This window comes from Schistocerca gregaria, chromosome 8 (assembly GCF_023897955.1).
Source record: "Schistocerca gregaria isolate iqSchGreg1 chromosome 8, iqSchGreg1.2, whole genome shotgun sequence".
Taxonomy (NCBI): domain Eukaryota; kingdom Metazoa; phylum Arthropoda; class Insecta; order Orthoptera; family Acrididae; genus Schistocerca; species Schistocerca gregaria.
The window spans coordinates 114784608-114801371 of NC_064927.1; the positions used below are offsets into that span (position 1 = coordinate 114784608).

Genomic DNA, 16764 nt, shown 5'->3' on the forward strand with positions numbered 1-16764 from the left:
CAGATCAGCAACTGGAAGCAGTTAATTCCATAAATTATCTGGGAGTACGCATTAGGAGTGATTTAAAATGGAATGATCATATAAAGTTGATCGTCGGTAAAGCAGATGCCAGACTGAGATTCATTGGAAGAGTCCTAAGGAAATGCAATCCGAAAACAAAGGAAGAAGGTTACAGTACGCTTGTTCGCCCACTGCTTGAATACTGCTCAGCAGTGTGGGTTCTGTACCAGATTGGGTTGATAGAAGAGATAGAGAAGATCCAATGGAGAGCAGCATGCTTCGTTACAGGATCATTTAGTAATCGCGAAAGCGTTACGGAGACGATAGATAAACTCCAGTGGAAGACTCTGCAGGATAGGCGCTCAGTAGCTCTGTACGGGCTTTTGTTAAAGTTTCGAGAACATACCTTCACCAAAGAGCCCTGCAGTATATTGCTCCCTCCTATGTACCATATCCCTTGATGGATGATGGGAATTGTGGAACATGATGTGTGAACAGATAAATGAATGAGAAGAAAGATATGACCAAGGCCAGATTATATTCTGGATATATGAATTGTCTACTAAGAATACAAGGACTCAATCTGACAAACAGAGCTAATTAATGTGAATGTTGAATTTAGTACAGTAATATAAAGTGACAATGTGTGTTCTGCAAAATGTGAAGTATTAAACCATCATATCTCAGATGTTATTCTCTTTCAGGACGTAGACCACTGTTCCAAAAAAGGATGATCCTGCCACTTCCTTGCGTGTATATACTTGATAATATAATGTATTTGAAGCAAAACTTACTTACAAAAAGACCACTCATCACTCAAAATCACACAATACACAGCTATGATACAAGACAAAAACTGGATGTACATGTTCAAAGTGCCAACACAAAGTTATTTGAAAACAGCCTTATCCATCCTAGTATCAAACTACATTATGCCTTACGAGATACCATTAAACATTTACAAAACATTGGTCACTTCAGATCTAAATTGAAGTCATACTTGGTTAATCACTGCTTTTACACAGTAAATGAATACCTACAAAACTAAATTTTTCTATGTTAACCCAATGTAGTCTCATTCAGAAGAACATTTGTATTTTACCTCTTTGTATATAGCGTAACAAAATTTATTTATTTATTCATCATTAATTGATATGTTAATGTGTGTTATTATGTACAAAGGTATATTATATGTAAAATTGTTAATATTAACATAAAAATCCAAATATCTCTTGCACATAGTGCAGCTGTAGATGAAAATGGATCAATAAATAATAATGAATCAACTTAAACATAGCTTATAACTACTGGTTTGGGAATGTGTACTGTCTGTTATGACTACAATCAGTATCAAATATTATAGCACTATTGCATAAATATACTTACAAAAACTTCCAAGAGAATCAGTAACTTCCAAGTACTTTAAATTTGCTGCTTTGAGTATACAAAAAGACAGACGTTGAGCTGTGGGAAGGAAACTCAGTCCAAAAAGTATCTGACCTAGTTCCTGAAAATAGAAGGATAAAATGAAACTCTAATTATATTTTGTTATTTGTTTGATGCTTCTTAAAGAAAATTAAACAGTGTGAGAATATAAACATGAAAACTCTAAATAAATTTGATATGCCTTGTAAATGGTAAGTCATTTATGCAACTAGCAAATAAGTCTGCAGCAATAATTTGTATTAAGAGACACAAATAAAACACACAAAACTAACAATTTTGACTTAAATATGGCACACTATCTCATTTCCCTGAATTTAAAAAGAGAATTTCGTATGTATTTGTTATTTATGCTATAACCCTGTACTTAATACTTGGGTACATGTGATGGCACCAGACTGCTGGATCCTACACTTCAAATATTCCACCAGTGGCATCTGTGTGGGCTGGCCACTAGAGACCACCTGCGGTGTGCCCCATCAGTTGTGTATACATCATGGCACCTGCCGCACCATCCACTGGAGCACTCCTTTTTATAAGCACAGTGCAGCAGGCACAAACTGTCATACTTTGCTCATACTTATTGTCAGAAACTGTTTATATTAGTACCTGGATTTTTTCTGTAACTGCGTGTATGTTCTCAAATGTTGTTTGTTTGTATATGGATGAATAATAAACTTTGGTTATGTGGCTGTGCTACTGTCTCTGTCTTACAGTATGATATAATTAGTGATGAGTCTGGTACCGCGCACTGCGGAACTTGAATCCACACCAGACGTCATGATCCCTAGACGTCTTTGCACCATCATGCTGTAAGGTGTGGCGGCGCACGCTGCCTGTCCCACTTTTAGTGTGAGGGTGCCACAGTGGAAAACAAGGTTCGAGCAGCCAATAGCAGCGCCCCCGGTAGAGTACTTAAGCGCCTGCCTCTCGCTCAACCGGCCAGTCTAATCTCGTGTATGTCTGTGGACACATTGCCTCGTGTTACACAGGTTATTTACTTTCTTGTTCTATGTATGGGTGGATGTGTTTCTTAGGTTTCCTTGTGACTCCATTGTTCGATCTTGTTGTTGTTCATTCTATCCTTCGTTGGTCGTGTCTGTCCTCTCCCATTGTGTTGTTGTTCGCGGGCCTCTCCGCGGGACCCGACAAGCTTTCCATCATTTCAACCCCGCGACAGTCCCAGTCGCAGTTTCTACAATGAGTATGGTGTACACTTCTGTGTGTGATTCTTCCTTTGATTGTTCTGTCCATGGAGAAAGCGCTCAAATCATTCATAGAGCAGCAGTAGGCTCCTACAGTTGCTATCACAAACTGACTATGCTTGCCTCCATGCCACCAGTATACTTGCCTCAGTATTTGTTTGCTAGGAACAGATTGTCGATCCCAGGGTTACTGATCTGGGGACTGTTAAGAGCCACCTGCCCTTTGTCACCATAAGCTCTGGGCATGCTTCAGCAATCAGCAAGTGGTGCAGTGGTGAAATGATATGTCACAGGGAATGGGGATCTTAGCTTGACTACACAGATCATGGTGATAACCTCGAGACAAAACCCTTCAATCTCAACATGTGCTGCACTACAAAGAGATGCATGGTTGCTGAAATGGAGCAGTTGTTAGCAGGCAACCTCTGGGGAACCTGCCACACCTCAGTTGCATAATGCTTACCTAGGCACATGGGGCTCTGTCTAGATGGACTTTCATTTCCTTGGGTGCTCTTGGGATAGAGATGGAACCCTCATAATTTTCTCTTCCTCTATCCACTATTATGGGTGGGCCACTTGTAGGTAAATACATACAATCTAACTAGAGGTCTCAGGTAGCCAGTCCTCCAGATTCAATTAACAATAACAGAATGCATGTTGGTTGCAGAATGAGTTTCTAATAGGTAAACAGAAACAGGACAGATTCAATAAAGCATCACTGTTCTGCATCCAAAAAGGTTTAGAGGGCATTGCTGGAACCTTAAAATCTGTCAAGCACTTGCAAAATGGGACCTTGTTGGTAGAAGTATCCAGTTTGCAACAATTAAAGAACCTCCGGAAAGTGCGATGCCTCAGGATGTATGCAATAGAAACTGAGCTGCACAACACTTATACTACAGCAAAGGTGTTGTGCCATGCAGGAGTATTGTTCACATTTCCAGAGAAGAACTGAAAGCTGAGAGAACCCAAGAAGGTACTGTTGATGAGCAAAACACTATGAAAAGGGTGGATGATGATCAAGTGAAGTCAGACTCGTTTACACTGACTTTCAACAGTACAAAACTTCCAAAGCACATCAAGGGAGGTTTTATTCACTTAGGTGTGTGGCCTTATCTCTCCAACTCAATGTGCTGTTTTTAAATGCCAGTACTTTGGGCACACTACTCTTGGTTGAAAGGGAAAAGCCACTTGTGGTATATGTGGTGAGGCCTCCCACGACAGAGTCAGTCGTTCATCTCCAAAGTATATAAACTGCTCTGGGGATCACAATGTTTGGAGTAGGGACTGTAGTGTCTCCCTTGAAGAAAAGAAAATACAGGAAATTAAAACAATGAAGCGCATCCCATATGGTGAAACTGAAAACATCTATAAAGCCACACAGCACCCCAAGTTGGTTACATTCTTTGCTTCTGTTCTTAATCAGGCAATTCAGAAGAACAATCCTGCTACACAAACAGAGGTTGCTAGTGTCAGCACTAGTACCTGCATTTATCAATGCACTTGTGCTGCTGTAGTTATTTTGTAGCCTGTCCCTCACCCACAGAACTTCAGACAAAACTGTGATTGCCAATACTGTGGAGCTTCCTGCCCCTCAAAGATTGAGTCCGGTCCACTACTCAGCACTGCCACTACCATTTCTGAGGTTGTGGCTCCAAATGTAAAGGCGAAGAGACAGGAAGAAAACAGTCTGATGATGTCAATGCCATCCCCTCTGATTACACTGATGTCAGACTGGGGCTCTCATCTCACCCCAAGACGAGGCCTCCACCTTGGGCAGGCAGAGCGAGACAGTTTGCTCCCATATTACAGTGGAACATTAAAGGGTTCAAAACACATATGGAGGAACTGAAACTCTTAGCGCAGGAATGCCACCTTGGCCTGTGTTTGCAGGGAACGCATTTTAAAGCATCTGATGCTATTGTACTACTAGGCTATACACCCTATCACAAGGATAACCATAGATAGGGCCAAGAGAGGTGTTGCTATGTTTGTCAATAATGTGTGACACTTCTCTGCTCTCCCTCTGGCTACTGACATGCAAACAGTTGCACTTAAAGGTAACATGTGTTTGATGATCATTGTTTTCTTACCTCTGCAAGATGCAATTGAAGCTGAGGCTGTAACATATTTTACTGAGTGCCTCCACCGACCATTCCTCCTACTGTCGTACTGGGAGATATCAATGTCCATCATGTATTGTGGGGCTCTGCCTCCTTTTGCCCTCAGGGTTGGGTTTTGGTGAGCCTCATGATATCTCATGAGGTGTGTATGTCCTCAACACAGGTACTATCACTCATTCCTGTGGTGCCACTGGGTCATTCTCTCAGCCACTGACCTCTCTTTCTGCTCTCCCTCCCTCACAGACCCAGTTCAGTGGGAAGTAATTGATGACTTTCATTCCAGTGGTCATTTTCCACTGCACATTCATCTGGTGGATAAGGCTCTCTCTGAAAGGATGCAGCCACAATGGATGGTCAGCAGAGCCAACTGGATGCTATTCAGCCAGTTGGCTGTGTCTGAATACCACGACAGTATCAAGGAGGGGGTGGACAACATCATACGAGTGATCCACCATGCCACTGACTTCTCCATCCTGAGGTCCTCATGTCATCACAGGACTGTACCTTAGTGGACTGATGAGTGCCATTCAGTGAAATGTTGTAGTCGTGTGGCTCTGCAATGATTTAAGTGTTGTCCAACAGTGGAAAACCTCAGAGCCTTCCATTTAGCAAAGGCAAAGGCTCGATGCATCATCAAGGAAGAGCAAATGTTCCTGGAGTCTTATCAGTCATTCAACTTGTTGTATTACAGTATGGGAAGTCAACAGGAGGATTCCCAGTTAAAGCAGATGGTTGCCTGTAGCAGTGTTATTGAATCACAGTTTTCTCCAAACAACACCTAGAGACATTTCACAGACAATTGCAGAGCACTTTTCAGTGACTATTGCCTCTGCCAGCCAGGATCCAGCATTCTGTCATTACTGTGGCACCAAGGAAAGGGCGTGAGTTTCACTTCAGATTCAACAATTCAGAGTCCTACCATTGGCCATTCTCCAAGTGAGAGCTTTATTCTGGACTGTCTGATGCTCATGTTGCTGTGCCCAGTCTGCATATAGAAAATCCGATACAGCATACTCTGGAACTAGAAACCAGCATCAAAGAAAGTCCTCTTACAAAGTTTTAATTCAATTTTACAGACAGGCCACTTTTGCAACTCATGGAGGGGGCAACCACAATACTTCACTTCAAACTAGGAAAGGACTGAACATGTCCAGATAGTTACCAGAGTAACACCTTAATAAGCTGTGTAGACCTTGGAGCAAATGGTTAACCATCATCTAATCTAGATGTTAAAGATCAGGCAGCTTCTAAGTCACTGTCACTGTAGATCCAGGAGATGTTGATCGACTGTTGACAACCTGACACACTAGAAGTGGTTATCCAGCAGGCATTCCTATATAAACAGCGTTGTGTAGGTATTTTTCTTGATATCAGTAAGACATACAACATTATTGGGAGACACAGTATTCTAGGGCAGTTCCGCCAGTGGTGCTCCCATGGTCACCATCTAATCTTCATTTAGTCCTTCTTATTAAAGCACTTGTTCGGCACCAAATGGGTGACATGCCGCCAAATAGTTGAGCATGAGAATGGGGTTCCTCAGGACAGCGTTTTAAGTGTTCGCTCTTTGCCACAGCCACAAACAGTATCAAGTATATGGTAAGGAATCCCATAAAATGCTCATTATCTGTGGATGATTTTGCAGCTTCCTGTTCCTCCTCCAGTACTGCAACATCGACCCATCAGCTCCAACTTACAGTAAAGGAGCTAGATGAGGGGGCTGCAAGGACTGGTTGTACATGTTTTGCATAGAATAATGTCTATGTTCATTTTAATCATTCTTCTTGCATTTTGAGTGCACTTTATGGATCTAGGTTTGACTCCAAATTGTCTTGGTTACCACACCTGAAGGAAAGTTCACAGAAGGCACAGTATGTTTTGAAGTGTTTAAGCCACAGGTCTTAGGGAGCAGAAAGGGTACGTCTGCACCAGTTTTATAGTGATGGATTTTTTGGGTGCTGGACTATGGGTGCATGGTGTACTTGTCAGTGAACTCTCTGTAAGTGAAGATCATTAGCACTGAACACAATGAGGGTATCAGGTTGGCCACGGGACCTTACAGAACGAGACCCATACCCAGTCTCTGTGTTGAGACTGGTGAACTGCCACTTACTATCCAGCAGTAGCTTTTCATGGTCCATCAGGTGCGCCAGTTCCACACTACTTCCACTTCACCAACATACTATACCATTGCTCATCCAGCTATGGAATGTCTCTTAAACAATCCTCAAACTACAATGGCTGGAGGAGGAGGTGTCATTCTGCTCGATGCTGGGGTACACACTAATTCTCAGCAACTGCTTATGTCTGTACCTGGATTCCTTCTCTGCTTGTGTTTATGTTCTCACATGTTGTTTGCCTGTATGTGGAAGAAGAGAAAACTTTGATTTGTTGTGGCCTTGCTGTTTTGTGTCTTACAGCATGATAAAATTTACTTATATATGATCATGCACAAGCTGTAGAAAGTATTGTAACACCTTGTCACAGTTCACATCCATAATTCTTTTAACATTATATTTGACTACCATCTATTAATTTGCACTGCTATACTTTACACATTATATAATTGTTAACCTTTCATTAATCTGCACACACTCTTCCCCACTTTAAAGCATTGTCAGTGACGTTAACAAAGCCACTCTAGGTCAAATTATGTCACATAAACTGAAATTTCATACTGTTTCTGTATTATTTGGATATAAGTGACAGTTACCAGCTCAGCATGCACTGTCTTTGTCTAAGTTGCTAACTATAATTTCCTTACATGATTCACACATTATATCATTTTGTCAATCTGGTGGTTTACTATAACTAAGTTACACATGGTAACATGCTGCTAATTTGAAGGAAAAAATTCACACCAATGAAACATAATTCATATTAATGGTAGAAGTAAATGCATTGGTCTGTTGTACTATATGTGCAGCAAACCTTCAAACTAGATATCATTACTGTAATATACACAGCTATTAAAAGAAAGAAAAATATGTTGCTTTTAAAATTATGTCTGCTGTATGCCTTAAGCAAATTTTGAATTTTGATGAAAAATCAAATTTTTGTTTCCCATCACATTATGAAGATTATTACTTAGTTTGATCTTTGGTGGGTTATTTACATTAATTTCATGATGCTCACATATCTAATAAATCGATTTCTTAAAATTTATTCAAGATATTATTTATTGCCACATTGTGTTTATTTTATTTATGCTGTGAGTGATTTTTGCTAGTTTTTAATTGTTATTTTCATTGGAAATGCTGTTAACCATTCAGAGATGGGTTTCAATGTCAGATATAACTTCAACAGTAGCTATGCACCAAATGACAAATGAATTATTCCTTGATCACACATTTGATGTGGCATAGTAGGAGAATAATTCTGCCTAATATGCAAGTCAGATGTTTCAGAGAGACAGTTGTATATATTAAAATAGTGTCCATTATTCTTATGTAAAAGTGATAATAAATGTCACTCAAAGATTAAAGGTATAACAAAAGATAACTTAGGCAGTACACCTGTCCTTTTTTTCCCCTAAGGGAAGTCTTTCCGCTCCCGGGATTGGAATGACTCCTTACCCTCTCCCTTAAAACCCACATCCTTTCTTTTTTCCCTCTCCTTCCCTCTTTCCTGACGAAGCAACTGCCAGTTGCGAAAGCTCGTAATTCTGTGTGTGTGTGTGTTTGTGTGTTTTGTTCATGTGCCTGTCTGCCGGCGCTTTCCCGCTTGGTAAGTCTTGGAATCTTTGTTTTTAATATAAAAGATAACTTAGGGTTGATCAATTTATCATCTCCGCTACCAGACAAGAAATAGTTAATGAAGCTGATGAAATTTCTTTCTCACCTCACACTTGTCATTTTTATATGCTAAATTTAAATTTGTGTAAATTTTTCAAGAAGTTATTACCTTTGAAGATGGTGCCAGACTGAATGTGAGCAGCTTCTCCTCCTGACTGCTGGTCAGACCCTTGACTTCCCTGAGAGCAAGGTCAAGGGAACAGAGTTCAGTTGGGTTACCGAACCTGTCTTGATCATAGGCTGTGGCTCGTAGACACCACTCCTATTAGATGTAATGTCATTATGAAGGTAAAGTGAGCTATACACTAGAGACTGTTCTTATAAGCAAATTTTATAAAAAATTATTGATAAATGCAAGTCTTCATTTTCAAACAACCAGTTATCACCACATATTTTTATCTCAGTTACAGGATACAGATGATTTAGTTAGTAGTTCATTTGCCATGTTCTGTACATCACATCACAAAACAAACCATCAGGGATGCACAATGAGTCAAGACATGCAGTAACAAAGTAAAGCAGCTGTGAGAATCACATTTAGTTATTAACCATTAATCTGCTATAAACTGAGTGTGCTTACTCAAGCTAAATTTAACATGATAAAATAACCAGGAGTGCTACTGCTTTCAGGGGGGGGGGGGGGGGGGGGGGATATTGATGATGCCTCAATTTTACGTATACCTCCATTACCGCAACAGTATTAATCTTAGATAAACAAGTGTAGATCCAAGGAGGAGGTGGGGGGGGGGGGGGAGATGCTGTTTATGAAAGAGGGGGTAATAGTGCCCACCCTTCCCAAAACATATTTCAGTAGAAGTGTTTATATTTTTTACATACATCAATTTCCAAAATTCACATCTAATTTTTGGGGAATAAAGCAGAACAAAAATGAAGAGCTTCAAAAATGCTGAGGAATTCTACAAGTTATGAGCTACATCTTAACACAAGATACTCTTCAGTTGCTTGCGTTAGGACCTGCTCCTCATGGATGGGCTGACAACCTGACACATAACACTATAGCCTTGTAAAGCCACACATCGCCAGGCTATCACCAACAAATCTGACCCTTCTTTAGCCGACTTTGTCCAGATTGTGGACTCACATGAACTGACAGTGATGGCATTGAGTGACCTTTCAGATAAGCAAGGGGGTGACCTTTCAGATAACTGGCAAGGGAGTCAATTGTGTGTGCAAAGTAAACAGCTCCTAATGTCCCAGAGATCACCCCAGGCATATGTTGACACCACAGACAATTCCAGTGCAATGGCATCGCAGTGCTGTTTTCATCTGGGCCAAGCTCGGCAGATTTGCCTCAGTTGCAGCTTCAAAATTCTCAACTGTGGCGGTTTCGGGTCCTCAATATCATTCTCTTCCCACTCACAGGGTGAGCCAGCAGTCCTGTCCCTATTGCCATTGGTTGCATGTTCATGAAGACTGCCTGCCTCCATGAGGCAGCCATGTGTGTTTTTTGCCATTAGATTGGCAATTTATCAACTGTACGTGACAGTCATCAGCCCATGAGTCATTTCCGTGACAGTCGGTGGGCCACGAGTCATTCATTGGACAACTCTGTGTTTTCACTGGCCTCTAAGGCCATCATTGCCACCTGCCTAGATTACCCCATGATATTCTGCTCATCGTTTGTGGAGGGACAGCAGGTCAAATGCTGACACAGGAGTGACAGTCAGCCTTATTAATTTTGACATATACAGGCTCTTGGTGTGCATGGAATTTCATGGCCGCAAACAGTGCATTCCTTAGTGGGGGTCATTTTCTCTCTTCCCCTGCTATAAGAATGTGTACTGGCAACTTACACTGTTAGTGGTCAGTTCACCATTGGTGCAAAATATGAGAATTTCACACTTCCAGACTGTTGATGAAATGCATTTAGTGTCTAAATCCTGTCCTCTTCATGATCTGGACTCCTTACTGCAGTCATATGGCCCACTGTTTGAAAATTCTTTAGGCCAGGTGGAAAATTTTGTGGCACAGACTCTCTTAAACCATTAGTAGTACCTAAATTTTGTTGCACCTGCCCCAGTCCCTTCACCATGTGCAGCTAGGCATAGCCCACGCAGGGTATGGTGGCCAATGCGCAGTGAGCAATTTTTGTCAAAGCACTGGCCGAATTCATTCGTTAGTTCAGAAGAGGAGGCCGACAGTGTCTAAAACCCTTTTGGCTGGTCAGAGATGACACAATCCAGGTGCATCCCTGCAATCTTTCTCAAATAATTTTACAGAAACTATTCAGTGAAAAAAAATTCATTTTTGCTTTACTTATAGCTTTATACATCTGGTTCATGATAGCATGCCCATCATTTCATTAATGGTCATGTGTATTGCAATATTTATGTGGAAGTAAGACACTGTGCAAAATTCAAAAGAGTTTGTAGTGAAAAATAGAGGTTGCTATGATTTGTAATTGGTGCATATTACATAATATGTTGCAGCATATGAAACTTAGCTAATATATTAAATTTTTCTTTAGACTTGGCTGGAGGTTTCTTATCTGTTACCAGTCATGAGTAAATTGATCTAATGGATCAAGCCACTCCAGTGATAATGCCAGAGTGAAATATCTGCAACATTCATCATATTTCATAAGCGGTTTGAGATATCGTAATGAGATTTTGGAAAATAATAGCACACAAACAGGAGAGTATTTTACAATATGGTTATTATACAAAACTTCATTATCTGCCATGTTATTCCACTAAATACAGATTTTTTAATGAAAGAATGCTTTTTTTAAGGGACATTGATATCTGGTGAAACGAGAAATGCTATGGGTTTTGGAACAACATAAGTGAAGGCATTACACGTTTATTTTGTACTGAGAATGTGATCTTTCATTCCATGGTTCCTCACTAAATAAACTTCATAATCTGCTAGTTCAGAATTCTTTTTTCTGTATAAACTCCACTGTGTTTTGGCAAAAGAAGTAAATTTTAACAAGGAAACCGGAGAAACGTGTAGGATTTACTCCAAATTTGCCACTCATTATGCTTCTCTGAAAGTTGCAAATGGTTAACAAACCAAGCAAAATTAAATTGCCGCATTTTTGGCAAAGTCTTCTTAGATACAAACCAAAGCAGAGGTGACAGTAGATCTTTATGAATGGTCACCAAGCATGTGTGGCCATTGAGGGCTCCTATTTAATATTTACAGAAAATGTCAGCTTAGAATGGCACTTCCTGTATAGCACCTCCCTGTACCCTGCATCACATCTGCTCTCCCCGTGCACTCCCTGCCATCCATGCAACTGATGGCCATGGCTTTTTGCACGCACTATAAAGGCCGAGTTGCAGCATTTGCAGGATAAAGGTGTCATTTCACCTATTTCATCAAGTCAGTGGACTACCCATTTGGTGTGATTCGAAAGCCCAATGGTGTTGTGTGCCTTTACATTGATTTTAAACAGACAGTCAACATGAAATGTGTCACAGATTTGTACCCAGTTTTGCAACCAATTGAGTTGTTGACAATGCTGTTGGGAGGGGGGGGGGGGGGCACTATTTTTTCTGCACTGGCTTGCACAATGCTTAATTGCAGTTTCTGCTGAACTCGGTCCCTCAGACTTTCCTGTGCAAGGAATTTATCAACAGTGTTTGGAGCAGCTGATTCAGGACATTCTTTATTGCCTCAGTTATCATGATGACATTGGGGTAACAGAACAAACTTTCAGTGTCCGTTTTCTAATACCTCCTGGAGAATGGCCTTCATTGCAAGCTGGAAAAGTGCAGTTCTGTCTCTGAAAAGGTGCATTTTTTGGGACATGTGATGAGCAAAGCTGACCTTGTCCTGGTGGCCATAGTCAACCTGCTGGCACCCAACAACTTGAAGGAGCTCCAATCCTTTTCGGATAAGATTTCGTATTATGCTCAGTGAGTTTTCCGGGTCATGTACATCTGCCATAATCTTAACTGGCTTCGCCAGAAGCGTGTTAAGTTTGTCTGGTCTGTAAAGTGTCAACAAGCTTTTCAGCCTCTAAGCAGGGTTTGTGCTCTGCTCCCTGTCTGGCTTCTTTTATGTCAGGCAAACTTTTAAATCTGGCCTGTGACACTTTCCAGTATGACAATGGTGCACTCCTGCCCCAATAGAACCCAGATGGCACCGAACAGCCCTTCGATTATGTTTCGAAGACGCTTTCTGCTGCGTGGAGTTCTTATTTACATGCAGAAAAGAAGGCTACTGTTTTCAGAGCTAAAAAAAGTTTCACATTTTCTTGTATGAGGTTGTGTTCCTTCACATCACTGACCAGAATCCGTTAGTTACCCTATTTGGTCCTTGTTCTAAGCTGCCCAATAGTTGTCCCCACCAATTGCAGAGGTGGGCCCTCTTTCTTAGTAGCTATTGTTCTGACAGTCATTACCGCTGCACTGCCCAGAATGCCAATGTTGATGTGGCCATCACAGCTACCGGTGGAGCCCTGATCTGGACTTCAATAAGCAGCAGGCACTTGTGTTCATGTTGAATGATGTGTTGCAGCAACCCTGTAGGTTTTCCATTGACAGAGCATGTGGTCTTGACTGCCACTGCTGATCCGCTTTTCCAGAAAATCGTTTTGGCAGGCCATATGAGTTGGCCGGAATGCGTCTCTTCAGGTGTGGATGTCCAGTGTGTCCTTATGCTTGCCACAGAGAAGCAAGGCTGTTAAGCAATCATCCTACAGTGTTGTACTCTCGCATACTGCCGTTGCTGTATGCATTACACTGGGGTGTGACTTGTATGAAGGCATTTGCGCGACATCACATCTGTTGGTCAGCCATTGATTGTGATGTTGATCATTTGGCGCAGACTTGTGGGTCCTGTGCATGGAACTGCCTCACCCATTTTTCCTTGGCCAAACATGGTGCACTGTTGGGACAGGGTGCACTTTGATTTCAATGGTCTGCTTTCCTGCAGCATTTGGTTGTTGATGGATGTTGCATTGTGCAATTTCCTTTACGTAGTTGATGTACGTAGTTGAGCTGTCGTCAACTCTTTGCATGTTTCCAGCATCTGACTATCTTTCCATTTGACTCTAACATCCAACTCAGAGGCGGAATATTTCGTGTTTACATTCAAGACCCAGATAAAGAAGTAAGTGACTGCTTCTTCTCATGACAATGTGTTGTCAAGTTTTCTGGCTACATACCAGGTGATGCTGGTCAGCAGGTGCAGTCTAGCAGAATGTTTGCACGGGCACCAGATGAGGGAGTCTCCTTGATTTGTTGCATCCTGAGTCACATGACATGGACTACTCTGGCTCACTGCAGTTTTCTCCCAGGACTGTCAATTGGTCCAGGTCTTTCAGTTTGTAGCTGGGGTGGTTGCTGGATGCTGATGTGGGCCACAAAGGTTAGCAGTTGTTTGTGATGGATGATGGAGAACAGCTAACCTTTCATGCCCACACCCTCTTGGGACGTCACCGCCACAGCCTTCTGGTCAGCCAGGTGGCAGGGCTGGGGACATTGTTCCAGGTGCAGGCTCCCACTGGCAATGGCATGCTTCCCTGTTGCCTCCTCCTACGCTGCCCCTCGTTGCCGGCAGACCTGAGTCCTAGTGAGGCTCACAGCTGCACCTACCAATGCAGAACTCATCCTCCACCTCCATCCCCCCTCACTGATAAAGGTGGCCTTGCCTCCACTGCTGCTAGTGACCCACACATTGCTCTGGCCTCCATGCTGCTCTGCCCTTCCGGTGGAGCCAGCAGTGTCAGAGTTGTTCCTTCAGTGGTTGATCTGCTGTAGGATTCTCTGGTAGCCTGTTTGGTTCTGCACAGGAGGTCACTGACAAAGGCAGGCTATTTCCAGTCCTACGTGCCCTTCTCCTTTTCAGGGGAGAGATATTTAGTATTCCTTCCAGCAGATATTGTGGTAGAGGCAGATGAACTGGCATCAGTAGCACGGCAGAATAATGCAGGGACGTGCCATGGAGGGCCCATGCAGCCTGTAGTATGGGCAGACCCTTTGAGGTTTGATGTGTTTAGTTGCAAGCAGTAATAAGCTGGGAGAACCAGTCCTTATGTTGTGTTCAACTATCATCATTATGTATGTAGCTCATAATACTGTATAAGTGACTTTCTATGTAAGAAGAGATACAGGTAACTGATAATATGAGTAAATTATGTAATCTCATGGACAGACTGCAAGTTTGTCTCTTCATAACAAATACCTTGCAGTTTGACATCAGCATGCAGCACTCTCAGAAAAGTCATAGTAACACCAGGAATGATTTTGAGAAGAAAACATAAAGGGAAAATGAATAAGAGAGAAAAGCTTTGGAAAAATTTTGCTTTCTATCAGTTAACCAACTGTCCTCCTTTCTCAGACATTAATGGTTAGTGCAAGACAAGCAAGTCTTTTTCAAGTTACACTGAAATTCATAATACCTACAATCAATTGCAGGATAATTCAGACAGTCAACTGTGAAGTTATTTCATTATTTTTTACTCCTATATGGAGTAACCATATAGGAGTAAAAAATAATGAAATAAAAAATAATGAAAGAACAGCATGCGAGGAAATGAAGAAAAAATCTAAAAGAAACATTTTTTGCTTATACTGAAGGATTTGTTCTATAGTTCACGAGAAAATTCAGTGCAAATTGCTGGAAACTTCAGTTATGATACAGTAGCTTACCTTCACCTCAGATTTTTTTGCCTCCACAGTGAAAGTCTGGTCAAAGTGTGGATTAAATGAATGCCTAAGAGTTCTTGTTCGGAAAGTGTGGAGAGGTGGCCCTGCACGGCGATGTAGTGGCCAGCCAGAACGAACTATTACCATCACTACATATGGTTCCAGCCCACCAATGTAGTCCCTTGGTGGCAATCTCTGCACCTCCTATAAATAATTACAAAATGAGATATATCTTTAATTAAGAAAGGAATTTATTTATTTATTTATTAAATATATGGCTAGGGCCCCCCATCAAGCAGACCATTCTCTGGGTGATGGTCTTTCAATTTGAAGCCACTTCGGCGACCTGCAGTCAATGAGGATGATAGGATGATGACGAGGACAACACAACACCCAGTCTCTGGGTGGAGAAAATTCTCTGACCCAGCTGGGAATCAAACCCAGGCCCAGAGGATTGACAATCTGTCACATTGACCATTCAGCTACTGGGGGTGGACAAGAAAGGAGTAGTAGGGATAGAATAACTGGTAGAGTTTAGCATGTTGATGCAAACTTTTTTTCCAAAAAAACTGTTTACTCACTTCATGTACATGCTTGTATGTACATATGTAGTCAGAAATCAACTAAAAGCATGCATTAGTAATCATTCTTTCTATAACCTATTTCAGTATCTGGATTATATGACTACCTGTCCATGTTATTAACATTAAATTCTAATGTCTTCTACCACTGTGAGTTTTATGGACAAAGCACTAGCCCTGGTGTAACATTGATGGAAGGAGAAATCTGCTGTGGCCTTACTGAAAGCAGCATTCATATAAAGTCATCAAAGGAAACCACAGGATACGTATACAAGGATTTAAATTAAGATGTTTGACTACACCCCAGCTGAATAAGAAAGCAGACCTTTGAGTAATGTCCTGTTTACCTTCACGAAATATGTAATGGTAGATAAAATGTAACCAAATACTATTACCAGAAAGATGGGGCTGTTTCGAAATTGCATCTTTCTTGCTACTTAACATATTTAATTTCATCCACTGTAGAACATATAGATCACAACAAATATCCTTTTCTTAATAACAAAACCAGGCAATCATTATTAATTTTAAGTCGTATTGAAGAAACACAGACAGTCTTAAATAGCTTCTTCTTTCTGCTGATTTACTTCTCAATGCATTCATCATCTTTTTTTGTGTGTATTTTTCTTAATGTTTGAAAGAAGTATGGTTGCAGTGATTAATGCAGTTTTCCAGGTTTGTGATTACATTTGAAAACGCATTGAAACTAGTAATGAACCCTTTTAAAAATTTTATTGTTTTGGGAACTGTGGCTTTATGACTGTTTGTGGTGTGAAATAAACATTTTAGCATTCATCATCATTCTTCAAAATGCAGTCTGCAGAAGACAGTGCATGAATGAATAAATTAGTAGTGTAGAAAGTATCCAGCAAAAGATAATTTTCCACGAAAAATACTGGGAAAAAAATTAGAAATATGCCTTTGACACTGCAGATTGAAAGTACTGTATTAATGTTAAATAAGGGCACTGCAAAACACAGAAGGAAAGGAACTGAGTGCAA

The 16764-nt window shown here is 41.1% G+C and overlaps 1 protein-coding gene across 2 annotated transcripts in view; it reads right to left on the reverse strand.

The window, feature by feature from the left end:
• Positions 1-16764, reverse strand: part of LOC126285297 (synaptotagmin-5-like) — a 222402-nt gene that overhangs the window by 19389 nt on the left and 186249 nt on the right. For both annotated transcript variants that reach the window (XM_049984586.1, XM_049984587.1), the window contains exons 6-8: positions 15186-15386; positions 8672-8824; positions 1387-1507 (exon numbers count right to left, since the gene is read on the reverse strand). In XM_049984586.1, the coding sequence (XP_049840543.1) occupies positions 1387-1507; positions 8672-8824; positions 15186-15386 (475 nt within the window). The remainder of the gene's footprint in view (positions 1-1386; positions 1508-8671; positions 8825-15185; positions 15387-16764) is intronic.